Consider the following 15441-nt stretch of genomic DNA (forward strand, 5'->3'; position numbering starts at 1 on the left):
CTACATCATATATTAAGCACAAATCAACATATATTTACAAGGTATGTAATTTAGCATGCAGGGGAGAGGAGGACTATGTAAAGGAGACCTGTGTGGGTATGTCAGAAATACTTCCATGTTTTATCATTTTTCAGTCATATGGGGGGATGAAAAGTACGGTTGCTTGCTTCAAAATCCCTGACACTCAGCAAGCCATAACACATTCCAAAACAAAAATATATTTATTCTTGGAGTTTTGTAATCCTATGCAGAATGTGACCTTCTCTTGTACACTGTGGCAAGCGAAAGAGCACTCAGAAAACACTTCCCGTGCAGTGTTTCCTTTTTCTGAAAGCTCTTTATTCACAGACCAATGAAAAATTAATCCTTCATCTCAACAGGTCTGTTGTTCAGATCTCAGATGGATGCAGCACGATAGGGCTGATATTTCAAATTTGGTTACAATTGAATTTGCTCACCTGACTCATCTGTGTAGAACTGAAGCACAGCAGATGGACCAGGTCCTTTTACTGTTCTTGCAGTTGCATAAATGCTGTACAATGTGAATGGCAGAAGATCTTCAAAGATGATAAAATTATTGGTGGTAGAGAATGAGTTATTCCTTTCTGGCCCAAATAAATTTAAATCATAACTTAGTATAACACCATTTGGCTTAACAGGAGGGTCCCAGGAAAACATAACTGAGGTAGTTGAGAGATTTGAAAATGTTTTGATTATAGGTGCTGTTTCTGGGACTATATAAAGAAATAAGAAAGAGAAAAACAAGGAAACCCTCAGAAAAATATGAGTTACAATGGAAAATTCTATTTCATGGTCTCAAAATATGATTGTGTAGCAGTAGTTTTTGTCATTGTATAACAAAAAAGCTTGACATTAACATGATAAAAATATTTTTTTCCCCTTTAGAAAGCTATTTGGCCTTTTCCCTATATTTCCTTAGGAATGAATAAAATATCTTTCTCTTACCATCTTCATCAGTTCTTAAATGCAGACTAAGAGCATACTGTTCAGAAGATCCTTTTTCAGTGGCTGGCGTGATTTTCAGAATGTAATCAGTATATTTCTCCAGACTTTCAAAAACTAGGCTTGTGTTGTAAGTAAGAAAAGTCAATATCTTACTGGTTCCAAGTTGCATTAAAGAAACATGAAAAAAGACTAAGCCATTTGGCTGGGATGGTGGAAGCCAGCTTACATTCACGGAAGAGGAGGAAATGTTTCGATAGACCAGATTTTCAACAAAACCTTCTGGAACTGTGAGAGATAACAAGCAAAATATTAAATGCACAGATTACAGTAATAAAATATCCAAACCCAAACCAGAAATAAATCGGCAAAATATTATTAGTCTGAAAATGTCACTTGTCATACTTTTACAACTTTTAAAAATAATTTATGTTTCAATATCAAAAATAAAATATTTTGGATGCATATATGAATAATAATTTTTGTTATATCTGTTCAAGAAAAGTATCTTAGTGATGGTTTAAGACAATTTTTTATTGTTTCTATCCAAAGAAGCTTAAGAACTACATTAATATTACAAAGTAAAGACTCAGATCAAAATGCCCTCCTTGCAAAGAAAAATGATGAAGCATTGAAAGCCACAATTACTGTTTTGTTTTTTGTTTGTACTTTGCCATCATAACAGTAAAATAATTTCAAGTTAGAGAATATTTAATAAATGTAAGCACTGATATACAATGAGCATTAAAAAAATTTATTAACTTACTATCCTGATCTGTATACACATCTATTTTTTCACTGGTTTTGTTTCCATCTCCAAAAGCTGTGCTTGCACTTAACCACAAAACATAATGGCTATATTTTGCCAAGTCATCCAGAACTACAAACAGGGACATACTGATGTTGTTGTCATTACCATAAGTTGTGAAATTCTAAACGGAAAAAAAGAAAGAAAATGTTGCCATTGAATATGTTATTTATTCATTGATTTCTCTCTCTGTTCCCCATTTAGCCATCACCAACCCAAGATACAATTTACCACAGTATTCAGGAGACATAAACCTACACTTTGGCTCCTATGGAGTACTGTCTTTGGCTTAAATACTCAACTGTCTGATGTGTATTATTTCTTCCTGTAAGTACTACAGAATATGTAATTGCCTCCTGTTCTTTGTAGCTATTGAATAACAATTCACAGATTAAATCTGTAATATTGTGATCTTTACCTATATTGCACCAAGAAAATGACAAAAAAAGTGTAGCATCTATTAATTGCTCATAGATTACATGATCACCTGTTACTGCCTTGCCTGATCACCATGAGGCAGATCAAAGGACTTTTCTCACTTTGTTCTATTTTTAGGAGAGTAGATTTTGAAATTAAAATTTCCAGTTGCAGAGATCTCACTGCACCACTTGATAAACTGTTCCTTTCATTAGTTGTCCCTTCCAAAAAAATCATTATCTCTCATGCAAATGTTTATACCCAGTGGACCATGTTAAACTGAAGACATTAACTGAATTTCTTTTCTTTGTTCATTACTTGCTAATGAAAGGATTGCACCAGAATCTGATCCCACTTTCTTTTGAATGATATTAAAAAAAAATCACTAAAACTGTGACTGTAGCAGCAGGTTAGTGCTTTAGATCAGCCCCTCTAAGAGTGCTCCTGTTCAGAATCAACCACTTTTGAAAATCAACAATATAAATCAGATTATTTAGGTAAGTTCAGCTATATCACAACACTGAATGTCTTAAGTCACCCATCTCTTTATGAGACCTTGGCACAGTTTGGTTCACAATTAGAATATCGTTGAGAGGCTATGTAACCCATGAGCATATTCAGCTCCAGCCCTGAGTAGGAAGCAAAATTTTTGCTCCCAATTCAAAGAGTCAGCATCATTCCTCTGTGGCAGACACACGACCTTGTTGAGCAGATGGCATGGACAGCAGTCCTCAACACCAAAGAGGTCCTAATTTTTCTACATAGAAGCATTTCCAGGGGGAGCTGGATTTCACTCCACCCCGTGGTGAATTCCCTAGTACACATTCAAGTTACTTTGCCTGCTCCCTATTTTTGGTGTTAGATCTTATCCACACACTCCACCTTTTAAAAATCAAAGATGTCTTTCAATTAAATGGTTTTCTAAAAAAGTGAGACTGTGAGAGAAGACTTATTAAAGCAGGAGAAAGGCAACAGTAATATTTACTTGAATTCAGAAATACTGCATAAGAACCCAGGAATGCTAAAACCACATGCTAAAAAAATGGGTTACATTTCTCATTAAGAAAGTTCCTACTTAAGAAGTCACTGTGATATGCTCTGCCACACAGCTGAGTCAATACATGCAAACTGTAAGTCCAATATCCAGCCTTGATGTCTGTCCCCACTATGCCTCAATTTATATATCTAATGCAACACTTCACCAGTTTTTTGTACAGGCAAGATCAATTTATTTTTGCAGAAAACAACTGGTGACACTCTCATTCAGAGATTTTTATACCAATGTATGAAGATGCAGTTTTGCCTCCAGTCACTAGTACTTAGATAACATAAACAAATATACAGTTTGTTTGCCAGTGAAAATGCAAATCTTTGGTTTGAATGCAGAACGAAATGCTGCATGAATTGCCAGTATAATTTCTATATCCACTCTTATTAACTGACTTAAAAGCGTGCTGTTAGTTTTTCCTGAAAGATTAGGTAAAGTCAATATCAGTCAAATTACAAAAACATTCCCCCTAATATATAACTTTCTTTTAAAAGTAGTTTGGATCTCACTATCTTCATAACTAACTGGAAAAGGCTGTCAAGAGCTTTGCATTACACTTACAGATACAGGAAACAGAGGATAGAATTCTAAGGTATTTAATTAAACTTTCTGATGCTTAAGCACAGTATAACAAAAAATACCATCTGGCCAAGAAGAAGCATTCTAGTACCATTCTGTTATTATTATTAGATATTGCAATCAGAAATAATAATTTATAATAACAATATTTAACAATCAGATTTTTTTGTAAGATCTTAAATAATTATCTGAGTTTTTAAGGTAAAAATGGCCAGGGTACCACACCAGGTTTTGATTCTAGATTTAACAGGAGTTTATTGGTATGAACAGCTGAAAATTCAACTCTTAATTTAAAAGCATACCTTTACAATTTAGCCAGCTGTCTGGCAGTTAAGGACTCAGTGAACCAGTGTGAGCACTGTAATAACAGGGTTTTGTTGGTTCAATAAAAACTATTTTAAGAGGTAGTCCCTTTACTATGAAAAGCCCAAGGAATGGGGAGTATCTCAAACTTCTGATATGACAAAGTATTAGGGAAAAAAAAAAGAACACATAATTAGGAGTAACAGTGAGCAGGAAGGACTGTGTGGGTACAAACTGAGAAAAGACAAAACTTCTACTAATTGTACCCTGGGGACAGAACACTATGGGAAGTTTTACAATTAACTGTGCCTGCAGATGAAAGCAAACAGCTTAGGATCTTTGGCTACGGCTGAAGAAATTCTTCCTTCTGTCCCTTTCTTCATCCATACATGAAAGAAGTTTTGACATAGCAAAGTATCAGATTATTAAAAGCAGCTAAATGTAAGCAATACACAGAGGCCATGAAAGTGTCAGCAGAAAGTAGTATATTCTTCAGGAAGCAGCAGATATTTCCAGTGGCATAAAGTAGTAATTAGTTGTATGCAGAAAATGCAGTGCTGCTCTTCTTCACTCTTAACCTTTTCCCCCTGTTCTGCTTTCTTGTTTAGTTCATTGTACTGCACTCTTGTTTTGAGTCAGAGGATCACATACTTGACTCTGGCAATCAGGTGACAGGGTGACACTGTGAGGGTTAATCCAAGCCATCCCTCAAGAAGCATAATGACACTTCTGCAGTACCAAAATAAGTGAAGATAGTTCCTTTTTGTGCATTGTATGATTCTAAAATAACGTGTTTAAAAAATTGCAATGTATTTTAGGGAATTTCCCCTTTTTATCCCTATTTTCATCATACTGGTGAAAAAATGTTTGATTGTTAAATTAATATAGCACATTGTCTGCATCTCAAGGGTAATCCAAGTTGAATTTCAGTCTGAACTGTACCCAGTCATGGTCACATCAATTGTCTTGAAGTATAGGTTGGATGGTTTGGGGTCATCATGATGTTCAGTTGCATAGAAGGATTGTAGATTTTTGTCAGTACTTAGCTCCTGGCAGAGCATGACAGTTGTCCTATGCATTGAAATTCCTACACCAGGGAACTTTATCCAAACATAAATTTATATTGGTAATTAGCACCTTCCCCACTTTCTTACTAATCAAAACACAAGTATATAGAAATTGAATGAAACAGTTTATTCAAGTCAATATCTTTTATAGATCAGTTTTTAGCTGTGAGACAGTTACTTCCATAGATTCTTTGACTTCTTTCTCAATAAGACTGGGAGTATGGTCTGTGTGACTGCGTCAAGCACCAGGCAAGGCATTGTGGAGTAAAACTTGCAAAGCTGCTATTGCAAACAATGGCAGCTCTAATTGTAGGAATCCAGCAGTGTCACAGAGAAGTGATGTGAAAAAGAGGTACAATGTCATGTCATCTGTGCAGGAAGTATTCTTTGTCAGCATACATTTCATATCTTTACTGCCCTGGGACAGAGTACTAAACATATACCAAAAAGTAGCATTTTCCCGAGACCTATGTCAGCAGAGGATGAAAGATAAAGCTGAACCTGTGCATGTAATGGTTTCTTCTACTTGGCTACCACTCATTCCTCCCTCTCTGATACATTTTCCTCTACAACTTATTGGTATCTCCATAGAAACAGCCCACTCATCTACGAAAAATCCTCAAATCTAATCTCCATTGCTAAATATTTCCTTCTGCTATTCTGGCTCCGAATCTTAGGTCTGAACATCTCCGGCCTTCTGGCTGGACAGCTGCATTGTGATTTTTCATGTACATCTGTGAAGTAAAGAAACTATACATTATTTTCTGACCTATGAATATACATAACTTTTTCCTTTTTAAAGTAGAATTGCTTTTCCTGCAAGTTCCTTCATCATATCAAGGAGTGAACTGCATTTTTCATCTCTGGTCTTTTGTTATGTTTGGGGTTTTTTTTTCCCTAAACAATATGCTTCACTCTGCAGCTACTAAATTCCTGGATTTATCATATTAATAATCAGTTATTTATATTAAATACATTTTAATATGCCTGAGGAGTTTGAGAATGTGTGATAAGTGAGAAACTGAGACAACATAATAGCACCAGTTTTATCTACTTCAGACTATGACACCATTGGAATGCGTTGATTTGCTTGGTAATCTTCAACAAGGGTGTTTTTTTCAGGCATCTAGAAGCTACGGTTGAAGACTTGGACCTCTGACATTTTGTCCTGGAAAAGAAGCAGGTGAAGGACTTGGCTGCCTACAACAACAAGTCTGAGACATTTGGGTTCCCTGAAATGCAAAAAGATCATCTCCTTTTCCAATTCTCACAGATAATTTCTCAAATTGAAAATAAAATTTGGATAAACATAAGCAGAATGGTGACCTCGATGCAGAGTGTTCTAACTGAGGATTAGTTCTTTCCAAAGATGTGGAATACCCTAGCAACAGACCCTGCAACTACGTGGCTATACTTCTGAGTTCCAGATGGTTATAAGCTGCATGTGTGCACACACTCATGCAGCTCACAACTGTCTGTATGTGTCATATAAGTACATATGATATATATACACCTATCAGACTGACATTCACATGTGTATTTCTCTGTTGTAAAAAGAGACAGAAATGTGTTGCCTTTTTCCACCTGTTTGAAATCTGTCTTGCATCCACAGGAATTCCAAGGTACAGAATAAGACTGCAATGTAGAAATGGTAGCTGTCAGGCCAAACAGTGAACAGACAGGATGTGAAGGGCAGAAGAAGTTAAGGGGAGCAGACAGATTAAGATTCGATCATGACTGGAGAGATTAATGATCACATCCCATGGGCAGTAAGCGACAGATGCAACAGCAGCTGAAACCTATCTTTTGATGGCAGAAGGATGGAATAAAAGTCAAAACTGAAAAGATGAAATGGTAGTTTCCACACATAGAAATAGAGCTACTGTCAGCACTTTTCTGCCATCCACTATATCATATGCCAAAGAAGCAGTAATTTCCACTTGTGCCACCATCCTTTCCCTGCCCAACTATATCACATGACAATGAAACTGGACCCTCACCTTCCTGGGCCAACACTACTGTGTTCCATCTTCCCTGTCTTCCTCCTGTATTTCCAGAGTTCTGGGCACATCCAGAGGGATTTTAGCTCTCATTGTATCAGTTTCGCCTTACTCATTCACCTTTAAGTTCCACTTTCCCAAAGACAGGAATAGCCCAAGTTCATAGTCTTTCTCTAAAATCTCTTGAGATGTCCAAGATTTAGATAAATGCAAAAATTCTTCACAGGATAGGGGAGTTCAGGTAATTCAAGGATGTAAAGGTTTCTCCAAGGATTTGTTAAGAAAAATGCTGTTGCTAAAGCAGTGTGTGCAAACGGAGTCTACATTCTGAACTGTAGCCCTGATTTTAATCTCATCAGAATGTGAATTCATGGCACAGTTCTGCTTGCATATGAAACTGTGCAGAGTCTGGCAACTACACAGCTTCAGAAGTCAGAGAATTGTATACACTGAAGTCTGTCAGTAATTATTCAGTCACAAGTCTTTGTAAAATTTGTGATTATTTTTTCTAATTATCCTCAGACACATGCATACTTCTCCCTATATATATCTTGAGCATGAAGTTATGCAGTAGAGGTTATTTTCATGCATAAGTTTTTTAAGGAATTTATATTTCTTTCATTTCTTCCATATGTGTAAACCTTATGACCAAAAACCTGTAAAGGAAGCTTATTTCTCTTTTTATATTTTTGTACCGTAGTATATTCATAGAAAGCAGAAAATAAAATCTACATATACAATTAATAAGTGTGCTGCATAAATAAGATTTAAAGTAACAAGAACAAAAAATCCTACTTGGAAATGTGTGAATCACCAGAACATTACTTATAGCATTTTATTTCTCTTTTAAGCTCTAACTTAAAATCTCAATATTTTTGAGATATCACAATCTCACTATCTTTGTTTCAATATACTAGACAGTAATCTCCTCTTGAGAGTAAGAAAAATGTGAAATAAAAATATGTTCCCTACTTTCACATTACCTTCTTATTTTTGATTCTGGACCAACATGAATTAAAAAGTAAAACCAGAACTGTTACAGAAATTTAATCAAAATGATAGATCAACGTAAAATCAACACTTACAAGGGTGTGCCATGACTGTGATGGATCTTATGTCTGCCCATTATACGTGTTAAGTGTACATATGTATTAGATGTATGTGTGCATATATACATGTGCATCTAAATTTTGCATAATGAATTACATAGCATCTATTGGCTTTAATGCTTGATATGAATGCTTGATGAGATGTACAGCATAACATTCTTCTGTCTTTATAAGTTAAAAAACTACATCATAATAAAGGAAATATGAAAAAATATACTGACAACTATAAAACTGATTTAATCTTTAAAGAATTATTAGAACATTTCATTGATTCCTACAAAAGAAGAATATAAACATAAGCTTACCTGTGTGAATATTCCTGAATTATTTTTGAAATAAACTGAGTAGTACAGTATATTTCCATTAGGCTTTTGGGGAGGAGACCAGAATAGCATTATTGATGTAGAAGTAAGGTTTCTGTATGCAACATCTTTCGGTGGATCACTTGGTGCTGAAAAAATATTTAATTTTAGCATACCTAAAGATTTTGTACCTCAAGGTTTTCTACATTTTAGCACCTGAGAAACATCCACTACAGATTTGACAGCATCTTATGTCAAATTAAATGTATTTCTGATTATGGTATAAAAACTGCTTTTGGAAATAATGAAATAAAATAGCATATGTAAATTAATTTTTAAAACACTTTTCTAGACATATTTATATTTAGTTGCATTTTTAAACAGACAGTGTTTTCTTATAGAATTTGTCCTGTATTTACTGCTTTTGATATATAGAAAATCTAATTTTCAGACGTGGAAGCTGACTTAGATATTTCTAGTCCAATTGTAGGTAATAGAGGGGGAAAGGGTTTATTTCACAAAACCTAAATTAAAAAACTTGTTCTCTCTTTGCTGATTATAAACAGAATTTAGGCTCCCAACTCATGTAAGTAAACCAGGTACGTGAGCCTGGATAGTATGATAATGTCCCTTTTTCTCTCTTTTCTCATTCCAATAAATGTGCAGGAAGGCCTCTGTAAGTCTTCTTAAATTAACCTCTTCTCCTATTTTATTCAGAACAGCAGCATGTGGCTCTTCTCAGTTACGCAGTGTGTAGGAGACTCAAAGTCAGTTCCTTAAGTCAGCTTAAGAGAATTTAAATCCATATTTCTCACCCAAGAAAGTGCTCTACAGAACACACAGTAGATTACTGAATACTTTAAGTTATGTATCTCTCTCGCTTTGTGCTGTTCTAGTTTGAAAGAATACTAAAATACTTTTTGGAGGAGAACCCCCAGGATCAGTTCCTAAAAATCCTGCCGTATAAAATCAGTTCATATTTCCATACCAACTTCAATAGCAAAGACTGAGCATATCTACAACCTGATGATTTAGACAGTCTTTTGAGGGATGGCTTACACAGATGCTCATGCAGCCAGTGGTTGTGGATATTGGCTTATCTATTCTGAAGGTGATTCTGAAGTATGCCCACATACTATCTATTTTGGAACACTTCATAGCAGTATAATTGTTGGGAAAACCAGAAATTATAATTAAACTGAATTACTTTCAAAGCACAGTATATAGTACAATCATTTATAAAATAAATCTACTATGTTGGAAATATAAAATCATTAATATAGAATAAACAAACCAGTGTACACTTACAGATTTCATTTTCAAATTGAAAACATTTCAGACTTAAGATGCTCAACAGTATTTTCCCCTACCAGAAGTTGCGTCACAGCAACTTAAAGTAAGGATCTATTAAAACATACTACAAAAATCATTCATTCATTTCAAAACTCAGAATTCAATTATTTTAATCTTTCCTGTTTTGAAGGTAAAGTTTTGTACAGAAATGGCCATCATAATTTTGTAGAGCCATAGACTTGTAGACACAGAGCCAGGTAGAATGTCTCTTTTTGGCAAGACAAATGCCACTTATACTTCAGTGGCTTTATTAACTTAAATAAGGCTGAGGGAAATTTAGGGATGAATGAAAATAAAAGTTCATACTATATTTAAGCTTACCTCCTTCAGAAGTTCTGAAAGTTATAGTATCACTTTTCATATTGCCATCTCCAAATCTTGTACTTGCTGTCAGGTAAGCACTATACTCACAGTTATACTCTAGGTCTGTGAACTCCAAGGATGTTTCCGTTACATTAACACTTCTTTCTGACATTTTATTCCTGAAGAAAAAATATTTTATTAATTATATACATACATCATTTCATATGTATACAATTATGGTGATGTTATAAAATTGAAAAATGCAGAGAGAGTGATCAGGCATTGGAGTGGCCTGCCCAGAGAGGTGGTGGATTCACCATCCCTGGAGAATTTTAAATGCAGATTGGATGTGGCACTCAGTGCCATGATTTAGTAAATCTAGTAAATGGACTGGAGTTGGATCAAGGGTTGGACTTGATGATCTCAGAGGTCTTTTCCAACCCAATTAATTCTATGATTCTATGAATATTGTGGCAAATGTAAATATATTAGGCTTTATAAAAGGATTAGGATCACTTTTTGTGTTTTTATGTTGAGAAGTTCACTTTTGTACTGTTGCATCACAATAGGGCTCTTCATGCTTTTTAAAAAACACCCAAAACCCACACAGAAACCCAATTGCAAATTATGTCAGTGAAGACAAAGATTCTATGGAATATTAAGGAGGAGCATTTCCATCTATTAACTGCTATGAAATGTTTCTGTGGTACCCTTGGGAAGGACACAGTAGGGCATAACTAAACTGTCTCCCTGGACAGGAATAGCGAAATATAAAAAGATTATAGCAGGGAGCATGCCCTACTGTGACTCTGTGAAATTGGTCAGAAGGCTGAAGTTATAAATGGAATAATAGAAGATGATATGGAACAGGAATTAGCTGGTGCTGAGTTAATTCTGATGGAATGTAGCAGGGGATCAGAATGGAACTCTAGTAAGGTCAAAACCCGCCTAGAAAGACTGTGAGATGTAACATTAATAAAACGCTGGTATTAGCATAGGTATGAAATGATTATCAGAAAGTAAAATAAGATACAAGAAATAACTAACTTGAGTTCAAAAATTCTGCTGTTCTATAAAGTTAATGTAATCTTTTAAGAAAAATGTAGGAGGGAAAACCCCCACTATCTAACATTCCATTCCTGTAAAGATTTCTGTAGGAGTAGGTGCTCTGTGTCTCTAATAGTATTTCATACAGGGATGATAATTTGATAAGTAAACCCAAATATCTTGCTCCAGGAGCTCTTCACAAACAAGAATGAGTTCTAACTCTTAAAAAAAAAATGGAAAGGGTGATTCAAAATTATTAGCAAAGATCACTCTCTAATACATCTGAAATGAAGTTATGTTAACAAATAACTGGAATGAGACAATGTATGAGAATGAAAAAAATTCTCCCTAACCCTTTCAGATTTTGACATGGGAAACACTCTTGGTAACAGAGAAAGTTAAAATTTAAATTTTTCCCAAACTTCTGACATTTTAATAGTCATTAAAGATACAAGAGGTTGCAGCTGCAGTTATCAAATTCTATACAAAGAAAAACATACTTTCCTGGATCTTTGCCCAATATATTCTTAGTATGGAAAAAAAATCTGGTTATAATTCAACTAAGAAGAAAATCCACTGCTTAGAGCTGCAAACATTTCTACTCTGAGTAAATGCATTCTTACAAAATCTTAGTTGCCAAAAAACATTTCAACAACCAGACATAGAAAGCAGAACAAATGCTTGAGGTGCTTCAAGAGAAGTGCATTTTCTGTTTACAAACAACTGAGATTGCAATAAAAAATAAGAAAACACCAATCAAAGCAAGTGCAGTCTTCACAGTCAATGAGAAAGAAAGTACTTAGCAGAATAAGCTAAGTCAAGGAATTTGACTGAAGAAAAATAACACTAAGTTTTAAATCAGAACTTGTAGAAACATGGGAAACAGAAGTTCTAAGAAATTTCATACTTTCCCAAACAGGTGCCATATTTTCTTAAAAATCTGTACCTCAAAGTAGATCTAGTCAATAATTATCTCACAGAAATTTGCTGAAAAAGATAATGCCCAAAGACAACAGCTATATACAAGCTCAGTAGTTTTGTTAACATGTCTTTAGTGCTCTAGAATTGTAGACTTAGGGAGTATGAGTTTGTAGGCTCAAGGCACACAGAAAGTTACTTTCCTACCTGCTAGCACCAAAAACCTTCTGCTGTGACAAATTCCATGAAATAAACCACTGAAAACATTACAGATATTACCCTTTCTATTCTAGTATTTGTAGATTCTTGTTCTAAATCAGCTAAAGAAAGATTACGAAATTCTCTAAAACTGTAGCACAATATTTAAGTGAAGTGAAGGGACACTTATTTAACCTCTGTAGTAACCATCATTCTGCTTTATTGAGAAGCACTGGCGTAAACAATCTTGCCAAAATACATTGAATACCTCTCAAAAGCAGCAACTATTTGGCACAGCAGTTTGCCTTGCCAAATCTCACCCTGCAATGCATTTTATGAAACTGTATAGATAGTTCTGTTAAATACTTAAAATTCCTCTCCTTCCTCCACCCCTCCCTCCCCCTCAAGGAAGGAGTGAAGTTATGACCCCTTTGAAGGCAACAGGAGTTTTTCTCCAATGTCCTTGCCTTAACATGATACCTAATGCCTCTCTAATTTTAGATATGGCACAGTATGGACAAATAAGACAGAGCAAGGAGAATATGGAAGTAAAAGGGACAAAGCTTAATGCAAAACCTCACATGGTTCCTTAATAAAATATTTAGAAAGATGGATTAATTTAGAGGGGTTTTTTTAAATTATTGCTAAATCATTTCTCATAATAAAAAAGCAATAAGTTATTAGGGAATATAAGAATGAAAAGTTGTATAACCTCAATCAAGTCTTTGAACAAAGCTTGTATTAAAACCATAGCCTTTATCATGAAGTAACTCTTCTCTAGCTTGAGGACCATCATTAATTTAATGGAGGTTGTGGTTAAAGAACAACGGACATTCCAGCACAGTAAAAGTAACACGAGAAGACAAATTTAACTTTTCTGGAAAGAAAAACTACCTCCTGTTTGCTTTATCACCAGGATTTGCATATCTGGTTCATATCTCATAAGGTGCACTTCAGTTTTTGCTTCCTGCACCTTAGTAGTGGCAATGACATAGTACAGCATAAACAAAATACATCAAAGTGATCAGGAACAAGACATTTTCACTACCAGTGGAACTTAGAGATGGATCTTTGAAGAGATGCCACATCACTAGACCAAACTATATTATGCATAGAGTATACAGAAGCAGCAAGTTTTAAGTGACAAAACTCCTTTTTAGAGGTGAAAAAATGTCACAGGAGGGATGATAGGGGAAAAATAGGAAAAAAGAAAGGATAGATGGAAAACATTCCCCAGCAAATGACAAATACCTATTCAAAATATTCATTTGCTATGACTGTAATAAATACAAAACACAACAGCAGACATAACTAATAGCACATACAAAGACTCTGAATATGGTTCTTACACATTTTCTATAAAAGGAGGCAATACTTTTCTGTTTTAATCCTATTTCAAATCTCTTTGACAATTCAGCATGGGCTTGTGCCTTGCAAGGCAGTAGGTACAAACAGAATATAATGAAAATAGTCAACATACTCTAGTTTAAATTTTAATTTATTTACTCTAATATGAACTTTGGAAAATGCTTACAAAACACTTAATACTCCAATTTTTGGCTGCTCTGAATTGGCATATACAAAACTCTAGTATTTTAAGTGCTGAATGAATATTCATTTTCTAAAAACATGTAATCAACACATTGTGTAAGAAAATCCTCACATTCCTGATAGGTTACAGATTAATATTTATTCTCAGAACTACTTCCAGAAAAATCTCACCAGACATAAACTGTGTAATAGAGGATAATTCCATTTGGCTCCAGTGGAGGTTTCCATGACAACTTCACAGTGACACCCAACAACTGTTTCACAGAGAGGGATTGTGGAGGAGAACTCGGAGCTATAAAATGAGAGAACAGGATACAACATCTTGTTAAACAGTTAAGATCAATGGGATATGCAGCATCCTTAAATAGGTTTTTAATTATTTGTGATGGAAAGTGAACTTTGCACCACATTTGTACAGTATTCATCAGATAATGTTAAGACACAGCTTCTTTTCCTTTTTCTGACAGATGATAAAAGATTTTGCATGGTGGTGTTAGAACATCTGTTTCTATGATTCAATGGAAAAAGTACTTCATGAGAAAACAGTGCAATGAGTAGGTCACAGTGATTCTCCTACTGACCAAGTACCTTGCTGTATTTTTTCCCCATTCCAATAAAAGCAAGAGTTTTATAGGTATGAACACATGCAAAATATAGCATAATAGTTCCCCTTAAGAAAAAGAAGTGCTGTAAAGAATTACACAAAGCACCAAAGGGTAGAAGAATGGATAAACATGTCACTGAGAGATAATAAAATTGTGGGATAGGTAGCAGTAAAAATTATTCACTCCATCATATGAGGACCACATTCATACATTTAACTTATCACAAGGGCAAATGAAAAGATAGGCATTCACTGATACCCTTAGGATTGATTTTAAGACAGCCTCTGCATAACACCATGTAACGACTCCCTAGGGAAACATCATAAGTAAATGAAAATGTTAGACTATGTTCGATTTCCTTCTAAAGTTTTTATTAGTTTTGCTGAGGAAAAACATACCCATGTACACATAAGTGATACTGCTCTGTATAATTGAGAAATAAATATTTTTCTTCATTTTGATTCATAGACATAGCTATCACTATGAAGTAGTGGTAGAATTACTTTTGTTTTTCTCAAATTAAACCAAAGAGCATCATGCACTAAAAATTCAGGTCATAGCTGTAGTCATGCATGAAAATTAAGAATATGAGCATAACTATTAGCAAATCTATGAAACATTTGGTCTGAACACTGTGTTCCTGTGAATAAGAAACATGTGGTGTATTACAAATATTGTTGTTTTCCAGTTCTTGTTCCTTCTTTCACTAGGTTTTGTAACTCTTTACATTTAAGAAAAAAATAATTTTTGTTTTTCGTGAACAGTGAGTGTCTGTATTTACTAGCAAAAAATGTTGACAGCTGTATTTAGTGTTTTACTTGTTATATTATCCTCAGTGACTATATAATAAAAGATCTGTCCTATGGTGGA

General features: G+C 34.6%; 1 protein-coding gene across 3 annotated transcripts in view; it reads right to left on the reverse strand.

The window, feature by feature from the left end:
* PTPRQ (protein tyrosine phosphatase receptor type Q) overlaps positions 1-15441 on the reverse strand; it is a 132018-nt gene that overhangs the window by 63034 nt on the left and 53543 nt on the right. For all 3 annotated transcript variants that reach the window (XM_071552159.1, XM_071552158.1, XM_071552160.1), the window contains exons 34-39: positions 14138-14258; positions 10271-10431; positions 8600-8745; positions 1730-1895; positions 967-1251; positions 459-734 (exon numbers count right to left, since the gene is read on the reverse strand). In XM_071552159.1, coding sequence (XP_071408260.1) covers positions 459-734; positions 967-1251; positions 1730-1895; positions 8600-8745; positions 10271-10431; positions 14138-14258 — 1155 coding nt within the window. The remainder of the gene's footprint in view (positions 1-458; positions 735-966; positions 1252-1729; positions 1896-8599; positions 8746-10270; positions 10432-14137; positions 14259-15441) is intronic.

The sequence above is a fragment of the Pithys albifrons genome, chromosome 3, assembly GCF_047495875.1.
Source record: "Pithys albifrons albifrons isolate INPA30051 chromosome 3, PitAlb_v1, whole genome shotgun sequence".
Classification (NCBI taxonomy): Eukaryota; Metazoa; Chordata; class Aves; order Passeriformes; family Thamnophilidae; genus Pithys; species Pithys albifrons.